Here is a 16,670-nt window from a genome sequence, read left to right as displayed (position 1 = left end):
CACCCAACCACACACACTCCCACCCTCACCCTCACACTCACCCCACACCCCTCACCCACACACACACCCCACACCCCCCTCCACACACCCCCACACCCCCACCCCCTCACCCCAACACCTCCCCCACCTACCCCTCACCACTCACCCCCACTCTCCCCACACTCACCCACCTCTCCCCCACACTCACCCCCTCCCACACTCTCCCACCCACTCCTCCACACCCTCTCACCCCTCCCCACACTCTCCCCCCCCCACACACACTCTCCCCTCACACTCTCCCCCTCTCCCCCCCACACTCTTCCCCCCCTCACACTCACTCCCCCCCTCACACTCTTCCCCCCCACTCTTCCCCCCCACTCTCCCCCACACTCTTCCCCCCCCACTCTTCCCCCCCCACTCTTCCCCCCCACTCTCCCCCCCCACTCTTCCCCCCCCTCACACTCTTCACCCCCCCACACTCTTCCCCCCCCACTCTTCTCCCCCCCACACTCTTCGCTCGCCCCCTCACACTCTTCCCCCCCATCTTCCCCCCTCACTCTTCCCCCCCCTCACTCTTCCCCCCCTCTCACTCTTCCCCCCCTCACTCTTCCCCCCCTCACACTCCTCCCCCCTCATACTCCTCCCCCTCACACTCCTCCCCCTCACACTCCTCCCCCCCTCACACGCCTCCCCCTCACACTCTTCCCCCCTCACACTCTTCCCCCCCCTCACACTCTCCCCCCCACACACTCTTCCCCCCCACACTCTTCCCCCCTCACACTCTTCCCCCCCACTCTCCCCCCCACACTCTTCCCTCCCCTCTCCCTCCACACTCTCCCCTCTCCCTCACTCTCCCCTCCCTCCCTCCCTCTCCCCCCCCTCCCCCGTTGAGCTGAGCGGCGGCCGGCGCCGAGAGCGGTCTCTCGCGGGCGGCGCATGCGCGGTCAGTGCGGCCGGCGCGAGGCGGCCCGCGGGGAGCAGGCAAGGGCGGCCTGGCGGCCGTTAGCAAGCGGGAAACTTCGGGCGGCCCGCCCGCGCTCCGTGAAACCTGAGAGGGGGAAGTAGAGAGAGAGAGAGAGAGGGAAGAGGAGAAGGAGAGAGAGAGGGAAGAGGAGAGAGAGAAGGAGAGGGAAAGAGGGAAGATGAGAAGGAGAGAGGGGAGAGAGAGAGAGAGAAATTTTTTGATTTTTAAAAACGCCGGTTTGGGGACGGCGGTGGTTAGGGGATCACTTCAATTCCTCCTGTTGCTAAAGACAATTTAAAACACAAATAAATTGTTATTTAATTCCCTAACACATCATTAAAATATTTACCTTAGTTCCCTAACACACAGAAAGTGTGGGGGAAAAAATCGTGGAAAATCAAGATGGCGGCCACTCACCTCGGTTCAGAAGGATAAGGCCCGCCCACACACGCACCGATTGGTCGACCGGTCAGGTCACCGAAGCGTAGGATTGGTCAATCGTCGAGTCACTCGACACTCAACTGTAGGACGGCACGCGCCAGGAACCCGCCGTCCGATTGGTCGACCTCGACGTCACACGGTCGCTAATGAGATGCTAATGAGCGGAACGCTGAACGTTTTTGGGATACCGTGGGCGGGATTTTTGTCCGGCCGAAACGTAAATACGCCTATGACCGGTCCGGAATCGCAAGCTTTCTTTTGAGTCGACGTGCGCGTCGGTACGCTCCGTAACTTTCAAACGTATAGAGAACGGACAGACAGACATCGGGACAGACAGAAGAGCCGCTTTATATATATAGATGATTTGGATGAGAATGTAAAAGGTATGATCAGTAAGTTCGCAGATGACACGAAAATTGGTGGGGTGGTAAATTGCAAGGAGGAAAGCCTTAGGCTACAGGACGATATAAACGGGTTGGTCAGATGGGCGGAAAAGTGGCAAATGGAATTTAACCCTGAAAAGTGCGAGGTGATGCATTTTGGACGGACAAATAAGGCAAGGGAATACACAATGAATGGTAGGACCCTAGGAAGTACAGAGGGTCAGAGGGACCTTGGTGTACATGTACATAGATCCCTGAAGGCAGCGGAACAGGTAGATAAGGTGGTTAAAAAGGCATATGGGATACTTGCCTTCATTAGCCGAGGCATAGAATATAAGAGCAGGGAGGTTATGATGGAGCTGTACAAAACGCTGGTGAGGCCACAGCTGGAGTACTGTGTGCAGTTCTGGTCGCCTCACTATAGGAAGGATGTGATTGCTTTGGAGAGGGTGCAGAGAAGATTCACCAGGATGTTACCTGGGATGGAGCGCCTCAGCTATGAAGAAAGGCTAGACAGGCTGGGGTTGTTTTCCTTGGAGCAAAGAAGGCTGAGGGGGGACCTGATTGAGGTGTACAAAATGATGAGGGGCATAGATAGGGTAGATAAAGAGGAACTTTTCCCCTTAGTAGGGGGGTCAATAACAAGGGGGCATAGATTCAGGGTAAGGGGCAGGAGATTTAGAGGGGACTTGAAGAGGAACTTTTTCACCCAGAGGGTGGTTGGAATCTGGAACTCACTGCCTGAAAGGGTGGTAGAGGCAGGAACCCTCACAACATTCAAGAAGCATTTGGATGAGCACTTGAAATGCCATTGCATACAAGACTATGGACCAAATGCTGGAAAATGGGATTAGACTGGACAGGGATTGATGGACGGCGCAGACACGATGGGCCGAAGGGCCTCTTTCTGTGCTGTAAAACTCTATGACTCTATGACTATGACATTCCTAAAGGAGCCTTCTGTTCCGTGCCTAGGAGCTTTGAACCATGGCAAAGAGCGGCTGGGACACGTTTCTCACACACCTCAAGATTACCCGCACGGAGCCTTTGCTGTTGGTGAAGAGAGATGAGAAAGACCAAAGTGCCGTTTGCCCCTCTCAGTGTGGCCCTGAAGGACTGTGTCCAGGCCGATGTTCTGTTCCCCCTGTACGATCCTCCCCCAGATTGTCCTTTCTGAGTTCCAGCCAGGTGTTGCTAAACACTCAGATGAGAAAGACAAAAATCTACAACAATGTGTTTAACACAAAGCTGATTTATTTGACATCTATCCAGAACATTAAACTCCAGCCCAGTTCCTGGAGTTATTAACATCAGCAGAAACAAACCCTAACTGTCAGAATGAACATGATTCAGTCCTGGATGTGATGAACAGCAGCAATAACAGCAGAATCCAACCACTGCAGTCACTTGTGAACTCGCTGGTGTCTCAGCTGGTGGGATGACTGAGTGAATCCCTTCCCACACACAGAGCAGGTGAACAGCCTCTCCCCAGTGTGAACTCGCTGGTGAATCAGCAGTGTGGATAATCGAGTGAATCCCTTCACACACACAGAGCAGGTGAATGGTGTCTGCGGGGTGCGAGTGTGAAGGTGTTGCAACAGAGCAGTTCTGCTTTTAAAGCTCTTCTCACAGTCAGTACAGTTAAAAGGCCTCTCGTCAGAGTGCACAAGTTGGTGTTCAATGAGATAGGATGATGAAGCAAATCCCTTCCCACACAAGGAGCAGACGAACGTCCTCTCCCCAGTGTGAACTCGCTGGTGTGTCCGCAGGTTGGATGAATTTGTGAATCTGTTCCCACACACGGAGCAGGTGAACGGCCTCTCCCTGGTGTGAGTGCATTGGTGCTTCATCAGATGCTTTCTGCTTTTAAAGTTCTTTTCACAGTCAGAACATTTAAATGGTCTCCGAGTGAACAAGTTGGTGCGCAATGAGGCTGGAGGAGATAGTGAATCCCTTCCCACACATGGAGCAGGTGAACGGTCTCTCCCCGGTGTGACTGCGTCGATGAGTTTCCAGCTCAGATGGGTAATTGAATCCCTTGCCACAGTCCCCACATTTCCAGGGTTTCTCCGTGGTGCGGGTGTCCTTGTGTCTCTCCAGGTTGGACAATCAGTTGAAGCCTCGTCCACACACAGACCACATGTACGGTTTCTCCCCGCTGTGAACGGTGCAACGTTTTTTCAGGCTGTGTAACTGGTTAAAGCTCTTTCCACAGTCAGTGCATTGGAACACTCACTCGGGTGTGTGTGTCTCGGTGCTTTTCCCGTCACACTGATGTTGAAATCTTTTCCCACCGACAGAACAGACAAACATTTCTACTTCCACATTCAAAGGCCGATGATATTACCTGTAAAAGCAGTTTACAAAAGTCATCACTATAAGTTCAGAATTAAAATGCAGAACAGATAATTCCAGTTTCTATGGAACATTCTGTCCTCTCTTATGACATAGAATTACACAGATTGTACAACACAGAAACAGGCCATTCGGCCCAACTGGTCCATGCAGTGTTTATGCTCCACACGAGCCTCCTCCCATCTCTCCATCTCACCCTATCAGCATCTCCTTCTATTCCTTTCTCCCATATGTTTATCCAGCTTCCCCTTAAATACAGCCATGCACTTCGCCTCAACTACTCCCTGTGGCAGCAAGTTCCACATTCTCAGCACTCTCTGGGTGAAGGAGATTAATCTAAATAGGACTTTCCTGGGCAGCCAATGAGCACTGCTGCCTCTTCTGTGCATTTCCTGGCGAGGCTGAACAGTTGATATTTTCTGAGCAAAAAGAGCTGAGCTCGGCAGCTGTTTTGCCTCCTTTGGAGACCAGGTGTACGAGCAGAGTGAGCGCAGCCTTCACAGCAACTGCAATAAAATTGTTACAGTTGTGAAGGAACTTTCTGTCAGTGCACTGGGCCACAAACAAAGTATGTGTGTCGATTATTGTCTGACTGCGCTACTGTGATGTTTTAAAGGTGCTATATAAAAGGTAAGTTGTTGTTGGTCTGAGTTTGCGGTGTGTAAATGCTGCCCTTCTCACAGCCTGTAAAAGGAGTTTACAAAAGCCATCACTGAGAGTCCAGGATAGAAATTGACAAGATTCTCTCCTCCTGGTTCCTGGCCAAGGGGGCCGCACATGCGCCCTGCTGCCCCCTGAGCCTCTCAGGATGGCGTCCGTTAACCCGGGTCTGTCACCGGAAGAAAGCCCCGCAGCTGCCGCCCCGCTCGGGGCAAACGCCCGGCCCGGAGACTCTTGTTCGGGGCCTGAGGCCCACCCCGGGTGTTTGTGAAGCGGATAATGTTGAGTGTTTTAATAATGGGGCCTGGGGCCGCACTCGGGGTGTGAGCAGCCCGCGTCCCCCCGGGGTTCATGAACCGGCTCCCTGAGCTCGGGGTGTGAGCGGCCCGCGTCCCCCCGGGGTTCATGAACCCGCTCCCTGAGCTCGGGGTGTGAGTAACCCGCGTCCCCCCGGAGTTCATGAGCCCGCTCCCTGAGCTCGGGGTGTGAGCGGCCCGCGTCCCCCCGGGGTTCATGAGCCCGCTCCCTGAGCTCGGGGTGTGAGCGGCCCGCGTCCCCCCGGGGTTCATGAGCCCGCTCCCTGAGCTCGGGGGGTGAGCGGCCCGCGTCCCCCCGGGGTTCATGAGCCCGCTCCCTGAGCTAGGGGTGTGAGCGGCTCGCGTCCCCCCGGGGTTCATGAGCCCGCTCCCTGAGCTCTCTCACCTGATGTGTCAGCGGCTGCTGCCAAGCTCTGCGCATGCTCAGCTCACACTGCCCCGGTGATTGACGGGAGCTCGGACCAATAGGAAGAGCGGGGCAGGCCTGGAGGACTGAGCGGGCGGCGGGTCCTCCAAGCAATCGGAGTGTGTGAGGGGCGGGGGTTGATCTTTAACAATGGAAGGTGAGCTGCGCATGCGCAGTGGATGCTAATTTTCCGGCAGTGTGAGCTGAGCATGCGCGGGAGAGGCTGATTGTTGGGCAGTGTGAGCTGAGCATGCGCGGGAGAGGCTGATTGTTGGGTCGTGTGAGATGAGCATGCGCAGTAGAGGCTGATTGTTGGGCAGTGTGAGCTGAGCATGCGCGGGAGAGGCTGATTGTTGGGTCGTGTGAGATGAGCATGCGCAGTAGAGGCTGATTGTTGGGCAGTGTGAGCTGAGCATGCGCGGGTGGCGAGGCTGCAGCAGGTCAGAGGGAGGCGGGTTTCACACACCCCGAGTGCGGCCCCAGGCCCGGGTATAAGAGCAGTGAACATTATCCGCCTCCACCCGCGGGTTCCCGTTTCACTCCGGCCCGAATCTCAACAAAGCGCCAAATTCCGGGACAGACAGGAAGTGAGTCAGGGAGCGTCTGTAAATGGAGGAGTAATGGTGACTGGTTAGGGAGCGTCTGTAAAGGAGGAGAAATGGTGACTAGTCAGGGAGCGTCTGTAAATGGAGGAGAAATGGCTGACTGGTTAGGGAGCGTCTGTAAATGAAGGAGAAATGGTGGCTGGTCAGGGAGCGTCTGTAAATGGAGGAGAAATGGTGACTGGTCAGGGAGCATCTGGGATAAATCATTCAGCATTTTTGGGGGGTTGGTTTGTGTGAACAAATATATCAGTGATTTTAATGAGACTCTGTGTCCCAGCTCCTGTAAATATTGGCTGGAAAGGGGCCGGACTCTCAGGAGGCTCCACACCGCTGGCTGCTCGTGTGTCAGTGATCTCCCATCAGATTAATGTGCTTCTGCTGTGTGTGTGTTTAACAAAGTGCCCGAAGCCCTCACTGTAACACTCTCTCATATCCCACCTGCAGTGTAATGTCCGTGCTGTGTGCTTCCTGTCCAATATCCCCCTGATCCCTGGCTCTCCTGTTACACCAACTCGGTATAATGGGACAAAAAGTGCCAGCTCAAGAGATTCCCAAATCAGGGACGGAATGAAAGGTTCACACATGTGGAATGTTAATCTTATACAATGTGTGAGATGCTGAGCACCCGCCCAACATTTCACCACCACACCTTTCAAATAGCTTTATCAATCTCTCCTCCTCTGAAACCTTTGATTCGGGCCGGGGGTCCGGTCCCAAGAGGGACAGCGCACTCGGTCTGATTCCCAGAGAGTTTATGCGTAGATGGGGCACACATGTCACACATTGGACAGCAACTGATGAGTGCAGAACTGAACCCAGCCAGAGTCAGCACCTTCAGGGGAGGAGAGAAAGAGAGGAACCAGTGAGTGTAGAACTGAACCCAGCCAGAGTCAGCACCTTCAGGGGAGGAGAGGGAGGTGAACCAGTGAGTGTAGAACTGAACCCAGCCAGAGTCAGCACCTTCAGGGGAGGAGAGGGAGGGGAACTAGTGAGTGTAGAACTGAACCCAGCCAGAGTCAGCACCTTCAGGGGAGGAGAGGGAGGTGAACCAGTGAGTGTAGAACTGAACTCAGCCAGAGTCAGCACCTTCAGGGGAGGAGAGAGAGGGGAACCAGTGAGTGTAGAACTGAACCCAGCCAGAGTCAGCACCTTCAGGGGAGGAGAGAGAGGGGAACCAGTGAGTGTAGAACTGAACCCAGCCAGAGTCAGCACCTTCAGGGGAGGAGAGGGAGGGGAACCAGTGAGTGCAGAACTGAACCCAGTCAGAGTCAGCACCTTCAGGGGAGGAGAGGGAGGGGAACCAGTGAGTGTTGAACTGAACCCAGCCAGAGTCAGCACCTTCAGGGGAGGAGAACCAGTGAGTGTAGAACTGAACCCAGCCAGAGTCAGCACCTTCAGGAGAGGGAAAAAATTCGACTGACAGGAAAAATGTTGGAGGTGGTGCAATGGGTTTGTATTTCCATGCAGGAAGGAGGGAGATTCTGTGGGATGGGGATTTACAGCTTTGGGGAAGAAGAGAGGAAAGAATTTTCGCAGCAACTAGAATTGTCTGTCCTGAATTTCGACCATGTAGTTACAGTGAAGACTTTTGTAAATTCCCTTTACAGGATATTAGAAGGGAATGATTTGCAGACGGGAAACTTAAACCAAACATCACGTCAAGATCTGACAGTCACTCAATTCATCAGGACCTGAATATAATTGGCCTTTGAATGTGGAAAAATGTTTGTCTCAATCTTTACACAACCTGAAAAACTTCTCCCCATTCACAGCGGGGAGAAACCGTACACATGTTCAGTGTGTGGACGAGGCATCAACCGATCATGCAACCTGGAGAGACACAAGGACACCCGCCCCATGGAGAAACTGTGGAACTGTGGGGACTGGGAAGGGGTTCAGTTACACGTCTGAGCTGGAAACTCATCAACGCACTCACACTGGGGAGAGGCTGTTCACCTGCTCCGTGTGTGGGAAGGGATTCACTCAGTCATCCTACCTGCTGATACACCAGCGAGTTCACACTGGAGCGAGACCATTCACGTGCATTGAATGTGGGAAGGGATTCAGTCAGTCATCCCACCTTCTGAGGCACCATCGTGTTCCCACAGAGGAGAGGACTTTTAAATGTTCTGACTGTGATAAGTATAAAACAAAAATGATCTGCAGAACCACCAATGCACTCACACTGGGGAGAGACCGTTCATCTGCTCCGTGTGTAGAAAGAGATTCACTCAGTCATCCACCCTGCTGACACACCAGCGAGTTCATACTGGGGAGAGGCCATTCACCTGCTCTGACTGTGAGAAGGGATTCACGTCATCATCCAACCTGTTTAATCACCACCGAGTTCACACTGGGGAGAGGACGTTCACCTGCTCCGTGTCTGGGAAGGGATTCACTCAGTCATCCAACCTCCCGAGACACCAGCGAGTTGACCAGTGATTGCAGGGATTGGATTCTGCTGTTATTGCTGCTGTTAATCATATCCGGGACTGAATCATTTTCACCCTGACAACTGGGGTTTGTTTCTGCTTATGTTAATAAACCTTATAACTAGAGATTAATATTCTGTATAAAAATTTAATAAATCATCTTTGTTTCAAACACAGTGTGTCAAATATTTGATTTCTGTATGGTAAGAGGAGTGTAATTGATGTTCTGATACCGAGTGTTCCATTTTGGGCCTTTTCTTACTCTGGATTATTTCAGTTCTCATCTAGTTCGCTTTCTACCCATCAAACCCCAAGCTTGTTCCATTTGAGTACACGGTTTGTGGGTGTCACAGACTGAACTGTAGTGTCTCACTTTACACTCACCTGAAGTCCCTTTGAAACACCGCTTTACAGAACTATCTTGCATGAGAGTTGAAATCTGTTATCTGCTGTATTAATTATCACTTTTTTGGATCTGATTTAGTAAAAATCCTCCACACGTACTGCATGTGATAGTCTTTGAAATGTTCCGATCTTTGTAATAGTAATTTCTGAGCTGGATGGTCTCGTTGATTTAATCTCTTGTTACTAACATATCTTGCACTATTTCTTTAATCGAGATAATTGTTTCAAATACTTCCTTTATCAGGTCTTTAGCTCCTCCATTGATCCCTGTCAATAATCCTTGGTTAGGGGCTGGGGTTAAGGTGCAGATTTAGGGGTTAGTGGTTGAGGCTAGTGGTTATTGGTTAAGATTGGGGTTAGTGGTTGGGGCCAGTGGTTATTGGTTCGGATTGGGGTTAGTGGTTGTGGATGTGGTTATTAGTTAGGATTGGGGTTAGTGGTTGTGTATGTGGTTATTGGTTAAGATTGGGGTCAGTGGTTGGGGCCAGTGGTTATTGGTTAGGATTGGGGTTAGTGGTTTGGGGTGAGTCAATAGGATATTAGGCTTACGAGATAGTGATTAAGGTTAGTAACCACTATTGACGACGCCTGTGTGACTAGATGCGTCATTTTTCATTCATTTTTTTAACCTCACGCAGACAAGTCACAAAATAACCTCATGAATTGTTCATTCAAGGAATCTTCCTTCTGGCCCGAGCCCGATTTCCTCCCTTTCACATCTCGACATTTTCCACAGAAAATGATATAAGGGACATTAGACTTTGGGATTTCAGGCCAAGAACAGGTGGATCCAGGTGTTGCACTGGTTACATCCAATCATCGGCCTGCCTGAAAAGGGCTTCTGACAATAACCTGTCACTAGGCCCCACCAGTCACCATCTGATTCCACCATCATATCTTCCTCCATTACCCACCTTTCACCCTCACTGGAGCTGGTTTCACCACCATGACCATTCCCCACACTGAGGCTCTCTGATTCCCATTTATAGTCTCAGTGTAAGTGGTCCCTGGATTTGGTGTCTCAGTGTAAGTGGTCCCTGGATTTGGTGCCACAGTGTCAGTGGTCCCTGGATTTGGTGTCTCAGTGTAAGTGGTCCCTGGATTTGGTGTCTCAGTGTAAGTGGTCCCTGGATTTGGTGTCTCAGTGTAAGTGGTCCCTGGATTTGGCGTCTCAGTGTAAGTGATCCCTATTTTGGTGTCACAGTGTAAGTAGTCCCTGGATTTGGCGTCACAGTGTAAGTGGTCCTTGGATTTGGTGTCACACTGTAAGTAGTCCCTGGATTTGGTCTCAAAGTTTAAGTCGTCACTGGATTTGGTGTCACAGCCAACAACTTGCATTTATATAGTGCCTTTAATGTAGTAAAACATCCCAAATTGCTTCACAGGAATGTTTTCAAACAAAATTTGACAGTGAGTCATATAAGGAGATATTAGGGCCAAAGAGGTAGGTTTTAAGGAGTATCTTAGAGGAGGAAAGAGAGGTGGAGAGATTTAGGGAGGGAATTCCAGAGCTTGACAACATAGGAACAGGAGTAGACCATTTAGCCCCTCGAGCCTGCTCTGCCATTCAATGAGATTATGGCTGATCTGCGACCTAGCTCCATATCCCCGCTATTACCCCATATGCCTTAATACCTGTGGTTAACAAAAATCTATCAATCTCCGATTTAAAATTAACAATTGACCGAGCATCAACTGCTGTTTGTGGAAAAGAGTTCCAAACTTCTTCCACCTTTTGTGTGTAGAAGTATTTCCTAACTTCACTCCTGAAAGGTCTGGCTCTAATTTTTACATTCTGCCCCCTAGTCCTAGATTCCCCAACCAGCAGAAATAGATTCTCTCTATCAGTTCCCCTTAATATCCTGAAAACTTCAATCAAATCACCTCTTAACCTTCTAAATTCCAGGAAATACAACCCTAATTTGTTTAATCTCTCCTTGTAATTTAACCCCTAGAATCCAGGTATCATTCTGGTAAACCTACGCTGCACTCCTCCCAAGGCCAACATATCCTTCCCAAGGTGTGGTGCCCAGAACTGCTCTCAGTACCCCAGGTGTGGTCTAACCAGGGCTTTGTATAGCTGTAGTGTAACTTCTACCCACTTGTATTCTAGTCCTCGAGATATAAAGGCCAGCATCCCATTAGCCTTTTTGATTATTTTCTGTACCTGTTCATGACATTTTAATGATCTATGTACCTGGATCCCCAAGTCTCGTTGGACCTCCACTGTTTCTAGCTTTTCACCTTTTAGAAAGTTCCCTGTTTGATCCTTTTTAGGTCCAAAGTGGATGACCTCACATTTGCCTACATTGAAATCCATTTGCCACAGTTTTACCCATTCACTTAATGTATTAATATCTCTTTGTAATTTTATGCTTCCATATGGGATGGTTATCTGGATCAATATGTCGAGGAACCATATGGGATGGTTATCTGGATCAATATGTCGAGGAACCAACTCGGGAACAGGCTATATTGGACTGGGTACTGTGCAATGAGAAGGGACTAATCAGTAATCTTGTTGTACGGGGACCCTTGGGTCAGAGCGATCATAACATGATCGATTTCTCACTCGAAATGGAGAGCGAAGAAATTGACTCAGAGACTAAGGTCCTGAATTTAAACAAGGGGAATTATGATGCCATGAGACGGGAACTGAGTAGGTCTGATTGGACAACGTTCCTGAGAGGACTGGAGGTAGATAAACAATGGCAAACATTTAAAGATAGAATGACAAAATTGCAAAAATTGTTTATACCAATCTGGCATAAAAGGAAATCTAAAAAGGTGACTCAACCGTGGATAACAGGGGAAATTAGAGACAGCATAAAATCCAAAGATAGGGCGTATAAAATAGCCAAAAAAAGCGCCAGAGCGGAAGATTGGGAACAGTTTAAGATAGAGCAAAGGAGGGCAAAGGGCATGATCAAGAGGGGCAAAATAGCTTACGAAAACAAGCTGGCGGAAAATATAAAAACTAACTCCAAAAGCTTTTATAAATATATCAAAAGGAAAAGACTGGTGAAAACCAAAGTTGGTCCATTGCAGTCAGATACGGGGGAATATATAATGGGAAATAAGGAAATGGCAGATCAACTAAATGCATACTTTGGGTCAGTCTTTACGAAGGAAGACACAAAAAACCTCCCTGGGATATCGGGAAAAATAGGGACATTGGCAAAGGAGGAACTGACGCAAATCAATATCTCTAAGGATATGGTGTTAAGGAAGCTAAAGGGATTGAAGGTGGACAAATCCCCAGGGCCTGATAACATGCATCCTAGGGTACTGAAGGAGGTGGCCCTAGAGATAGCGGATGCACTAAGGATGATTTTTCAGAATTCATTAGACTCGGGAACAGTGCCGATGGATTGGAGGGTAGCTAACGTTACCCCACTATTCAAAAAGAGGGGTAGGGAAAAAGCAGGTAATTACAGACCTGTAAGCCTTACATCAGTTGTGGGCAAAATGCTGGAGTCCATCATTAAGGATGAAATAGCGGAGCACTTAGCAAATGGGGACAGGATAGGACAGAGTCAACATGGATTTACAAAGGGTAAATCGTGCTTGACTAATCTATTGGAATTTTTTGAGGGAGTAACTGGTAGAATAGATGGGGGAGAGCCAGTAGATGTGGTGTACCTGGACTTCCAAAAGGCCTTCGATAAGGTCCCACATAAAAGATTAGCATGGAAAATTGAGGCTCATGGGATAAAGGGGAAAGTTTTGGCGTGGATAGGGAACTGGCTGTCAGATAGAAAACAGAGAGTTGGAATAAACGGCTCATTTTCTGAATGGCAGGCAGTAACAAGTGGGGTACCACAGGGATCTGTCCTGGGCCCCCAGCTGTTCACAATTTACATTAATGACCTGGATCAGGGAGTCGGATGCAGCATTTCCAAATTTGCAGACGACACTAAACTAGGAGGTGGGGTGGGCTCAGAGGAAGAGACCAGGAAGCTCCAGAGCGATTTGGACAGACTGGGTGATTGGGCAGATAAATGGCAGATGCACTATAATGTGGACAAGTGCGAAGTTATCCACCTTGGGTGCAGGAACGGGAGGGCAAATTATTATTTAAATGGCAATAGATTGGGAGAGGGGGAAGTACAGAGAGACCTGGGTGTTCTTGTACACCAGTCACTGAAGGCGAGCATGCAGGTGCAACAGGCGGTCAAGAAGGCAAACGGTATGCTGGCCTTCATAGCAAAAGGGTTAGAATACAGGAACAGGGATACCTTGCTGCAGCTGTACAGGGCACTGGTGAGACCACACCTCGAGTACTGTGTACAGTTTTGGTCGCCTCATCTGAGGAAGGATGTTCTTGCCATGGAGGGGGTGCAGCGGCGATTCACCAGGCTGATACCAGGAATGGCGGGAATGACCTATGAGGAGAGACTATGTAGTTTAGGGATGTACACACTGGAGTTTAGAAGATTGAGAGGGGACCTCATAGAAGTGTATAAAATTCTGACAGGTCTAGACAGACTGGATGCAGAAGGAATGTTTCCCTTGGCGGGTGAGAACAGAACTAGAGGACATAATTTAAGGATAAGGGCTAAACCATTTAGGACAGAGATGAGGGGGAATTTCTTCACTCAGAGAGTGGTGAACCTGTGGAACTCATTGCCACAGAGGGCAGTGTACGCCAGCTCATTAAATATATTTAAGAGGGAATTAGATATATTTCTACGGGCAAAAGGGGTTAAGGGTTACGGAGAGAAGGCGGGGACGGGATACTGAATTAAAGGATCAGCCATGATCTCATTAAATGGCGGAGCAGGCACGAAGGGCCGAATGGCCTACTCCTGCTCCTATCTTCTATGTATCTATGTATCTATGTATCTACACTGCTTACAATGCCACCTATCTTTGTGTCATCAGCAACTTGGATATGTGACTTTCTATCCCATCATCTAAGTCATTAATAAATACGGTGAATAGTTGAGGCCCCAACACAGATCCTTGCTGGACAGCACTAGTCACGTCCTGCCAATTAGAGTCCCTGCCCATTATCCCCACTCTCTGTCTCCCGCTACTCAGCCAATTCCATGGGCTTCAACTTTAGCTATCAGACTCTTATAAGGGACTTTATTAAATGCCTTCTGGAAGTCCATATAAATAACATCCATAGACATTCCTCTGTCCACTACTTCAGTAAGAAGTCACACAACACCAGGTTATAGTCCAACAGCTTTATTTGAAATCACAAGCTTTCGGAGCGCTGCTCCTTCTTCAGGTGAAGTGGAGAAATGCATAAAGACACAGCTTATATAGCCAGAGAATCATGTCAGATGTTTACAGGTAACCTTTCCAACTGCCATTTATCACACCTCGGCAGAGAGATAATCACAGCAGTCAAAGGTGTGAATGGTGTCCAAACAGGTCAGTCAGGGAAACATTACATCAAAGAACAATGAGGTGGGGTCACAAGGGGTCAAATATTGCAGATGCTGGGGTCTGTGTGAAAAACAAAAAAACAGACAAAAAACATTTTTTTTTTTTGGCTGGAAATCACAGCAGGTCCAGCCGCATCTGTGTAGAGAGAACAAGCCAATGTCGACTCGAGTCTGGATGACCCTGCATCAGGTGGGGTTACATGTAGCGTGACATGAACCCAAGATCTCGGTTGAGGCCGTCCTCATGGGTGCGGAACTTGGCTATCAGTTTCTGCTCGATGATTTTGCGTTGTCGTGTGTCTCGAAGGCTGCCTTGGAGAATGCTTACCCGAAGATCGGAGACTGAATGTCCTTGACTGCTGAAGTGTTCCCCGACTGGGAGGGAACACTCCTGCCTGGTGATTGTTGCGCGGTGTCCGTTCATCCGTTGTCGCAGTGTCTGCATGGTCTCACCAATGTACCATGCTCCGGGGCATCCTTTCCTGCAACGTATGAGGTAGACAACGTTGGCCGAGTCACATGAGTATGTACCATGTACCTGGTGGGTGGTGTCCTCACGTGTGATGATGGTATCTGTGTTGATGATCTGGCATGTCTTGCAGAGGTTGCTGTGGCAGGGTTGTGTGGTGTCGTGGTCGCTGTTCTCCTGAAAGCTGGGTAATTTGCTGCGAACGATGGTCTGTTTGAGGTTAGGCGGCTGTTTGAAAGCGAGTAGTGGAGGTGTGGGGATGGCCTTAGCGAGGTGTGCGTTGTCCTCGATGACATGTTGAAGGCTGTGAAGAACATGGCGTCGTTTCTCCGCTCCGGGGAAGTACTGGACGACGAAGGGTACTCTGTTGGTTGTGTCCCATGTTTGTCTTCTGAGGAGGTCTATGCGATTTTTCGCTGTGGCCCGTCGGAACTGTCGATCGACGAGTCGAGCGTCATATCCCGTTCTTACAAGGGCGTCTTTCAGTGTCTGTAGGTGTCCATCGCATTCCTCCTCGTCTGAGCAGATCCTGTGTATTCGCAGGGCTTGTCCATAGGGGATGGCTCCTTTAACGTGGTTAGGGTGGAAGCTGGAGAAGTGAAGCATCGTGAGGTTGTCCGTGGGCTTGCGGTAGAGTGAAGTGCTGAGGTGTCCGTCTTTGATGGAGATTCGTGTGTCCAGGAATGAGACTGATTCTGAGGAGTAGTCCATGGTGAGTTTGATGGTGGGATGGAAGTTGTTGATGTTATCGTGTAGTCTTTTCAGTGATTCTTCGCCGTGGGTCCATAGGAAGAAAATGTCGTCGATGTATCTGGTGTATAGCGTTGGTTGGAGATCCTGTGCAGCGAAGAAGTCTTGCTCGAACTTGTGCATGAAGATGTTTGCGTATTGGGGTGCGAATTTGGTCCCCATGGCTGTTCCGTGTGTTTGGGTAAAGAACTGGTTGTCGAAGGTGAAGACATTGTGGTCAAGGATGAAGCGGATGAGTTGTAGGATGGCGTCTGGAGATTGGCTGTTGTTGGTGTTGAGTACTGAGGCTGTCGCTGCGATGCCGTCATCGTGGGGGATACTGGTGTAGAGTGCCGAGACGTCGATCGACAGTTCCGACGGGCCACAGCGAAAAATCGCATAGACCTCCTCAGAAGACAAACACGGGACACAACCAACAGAGTACCCTTCGTCGTCCAGTACTTCCCCGGAGCGGAGAAACTACGCCATGTTCTTCGCAGCCTTCAACATGTCATCGATTACGACGAACACCTCGCTAAGGCCATCCCCACGCCTCCACTACTCGCTTTCAAACAGCCACCTAACCTCAAACAGACCATCATTCGCAGCAAATTACCCAGCTTTCAGGAGAACAGCGACCACGACACCACACAACCCTGCCACAGCAACCTCTGCAAGACATGCCAGATCATCAACACAGATACCATCATCACACGTGAGGACACCACCCACCAGGTACATGGTACACACTCATGTGACTCGGCCAACGTTGTCTACCTCATACGTTGCAGGAAAGGATGCCCCGGAGCATGGTACATCGGCGAGACCATGCAGACACTGCGACAACGGATGAACGGACACCGCGCAACAATCACCAGGCAGGAGTGTTCCCTCCCAGTCGGGGAACACTTCAGCAGTCAAGGACATTCAGTCTCCGATCTTCGGGTAAGCATTCTCCAAGGCGGCCTTCGAGACACACGACAACGCAAAATCATCGAGCAGAAACTGATAGCCAAGTTCCGCACCCATGAGGACGGCCTCAACCGAGATCTTGGGTTCATGTCACGCTACATGTAACCCCACCTGATGCAGGGTCATCCAGACTCGAGTCGACATTGGCTTGTTC

General features: G+C 50.0%; 2 protein-coding genes across 2 annotated transcripts in view; one reads left to right on the top strand and one right to left on the bottom strand.

Moving 5' to 3' along the window:
* Window positions 1–2,982: 2,982 nt before the first annotated feature.
* Window positions 2,983–16,670, bottom strand: part of LOC147118879 (uncharacterized) — a 112,869-nt gene continuing 99,181 nt past the window's right edge. Inside the window, 1 exon segment of the mRNA XM_085983988.1 lies at window positions 2,983–3,669. Coding sequence (XP_085840114.1) covers window positions 3,171–3,669 — 499 coding nt within the window. The 3' untranslated portion in view covers window positions 2,983–3,170.
* On the top strand, window positions 5,656–8,714 carry LOC147118881 (uncharacterized). Its single transcript, XM_085987045.1, has 4 exons — window positions 5,656–5,662; window positions 5,919–6,092; window positions 7,883–8,252; window positions 8,336–8,714. The coding sequence occupies exons 1-4, from the start codon at window positions 5,656–5,658 to the stop codon at window positions 8,550–8,552; spliced, it is 768 nt and encodes a 255-aa protein (XP_085843171.1). The 3' UTR covers window positions 8,553–8,714.

This window comes from Somniosus microcephalus, chromosome 4, assembly GCF_052327205.1.
Source record: "Somniosus microcephalus isolate GS21.2 chromosome 4, FLI_Smic_1.0, whole genome shotgun sequence".
Lineage (NCBI taxonomy): Eukaryota > Metazoa > Chordata > Chondrichthyes > Squaliformes > Somniosidae > Somniosus > Somniosus microcephalus.
Note: the sequence above shows the minus strand (reverse complement) of the source record. Positions and strands in the feature narration are given on the sequence as shown.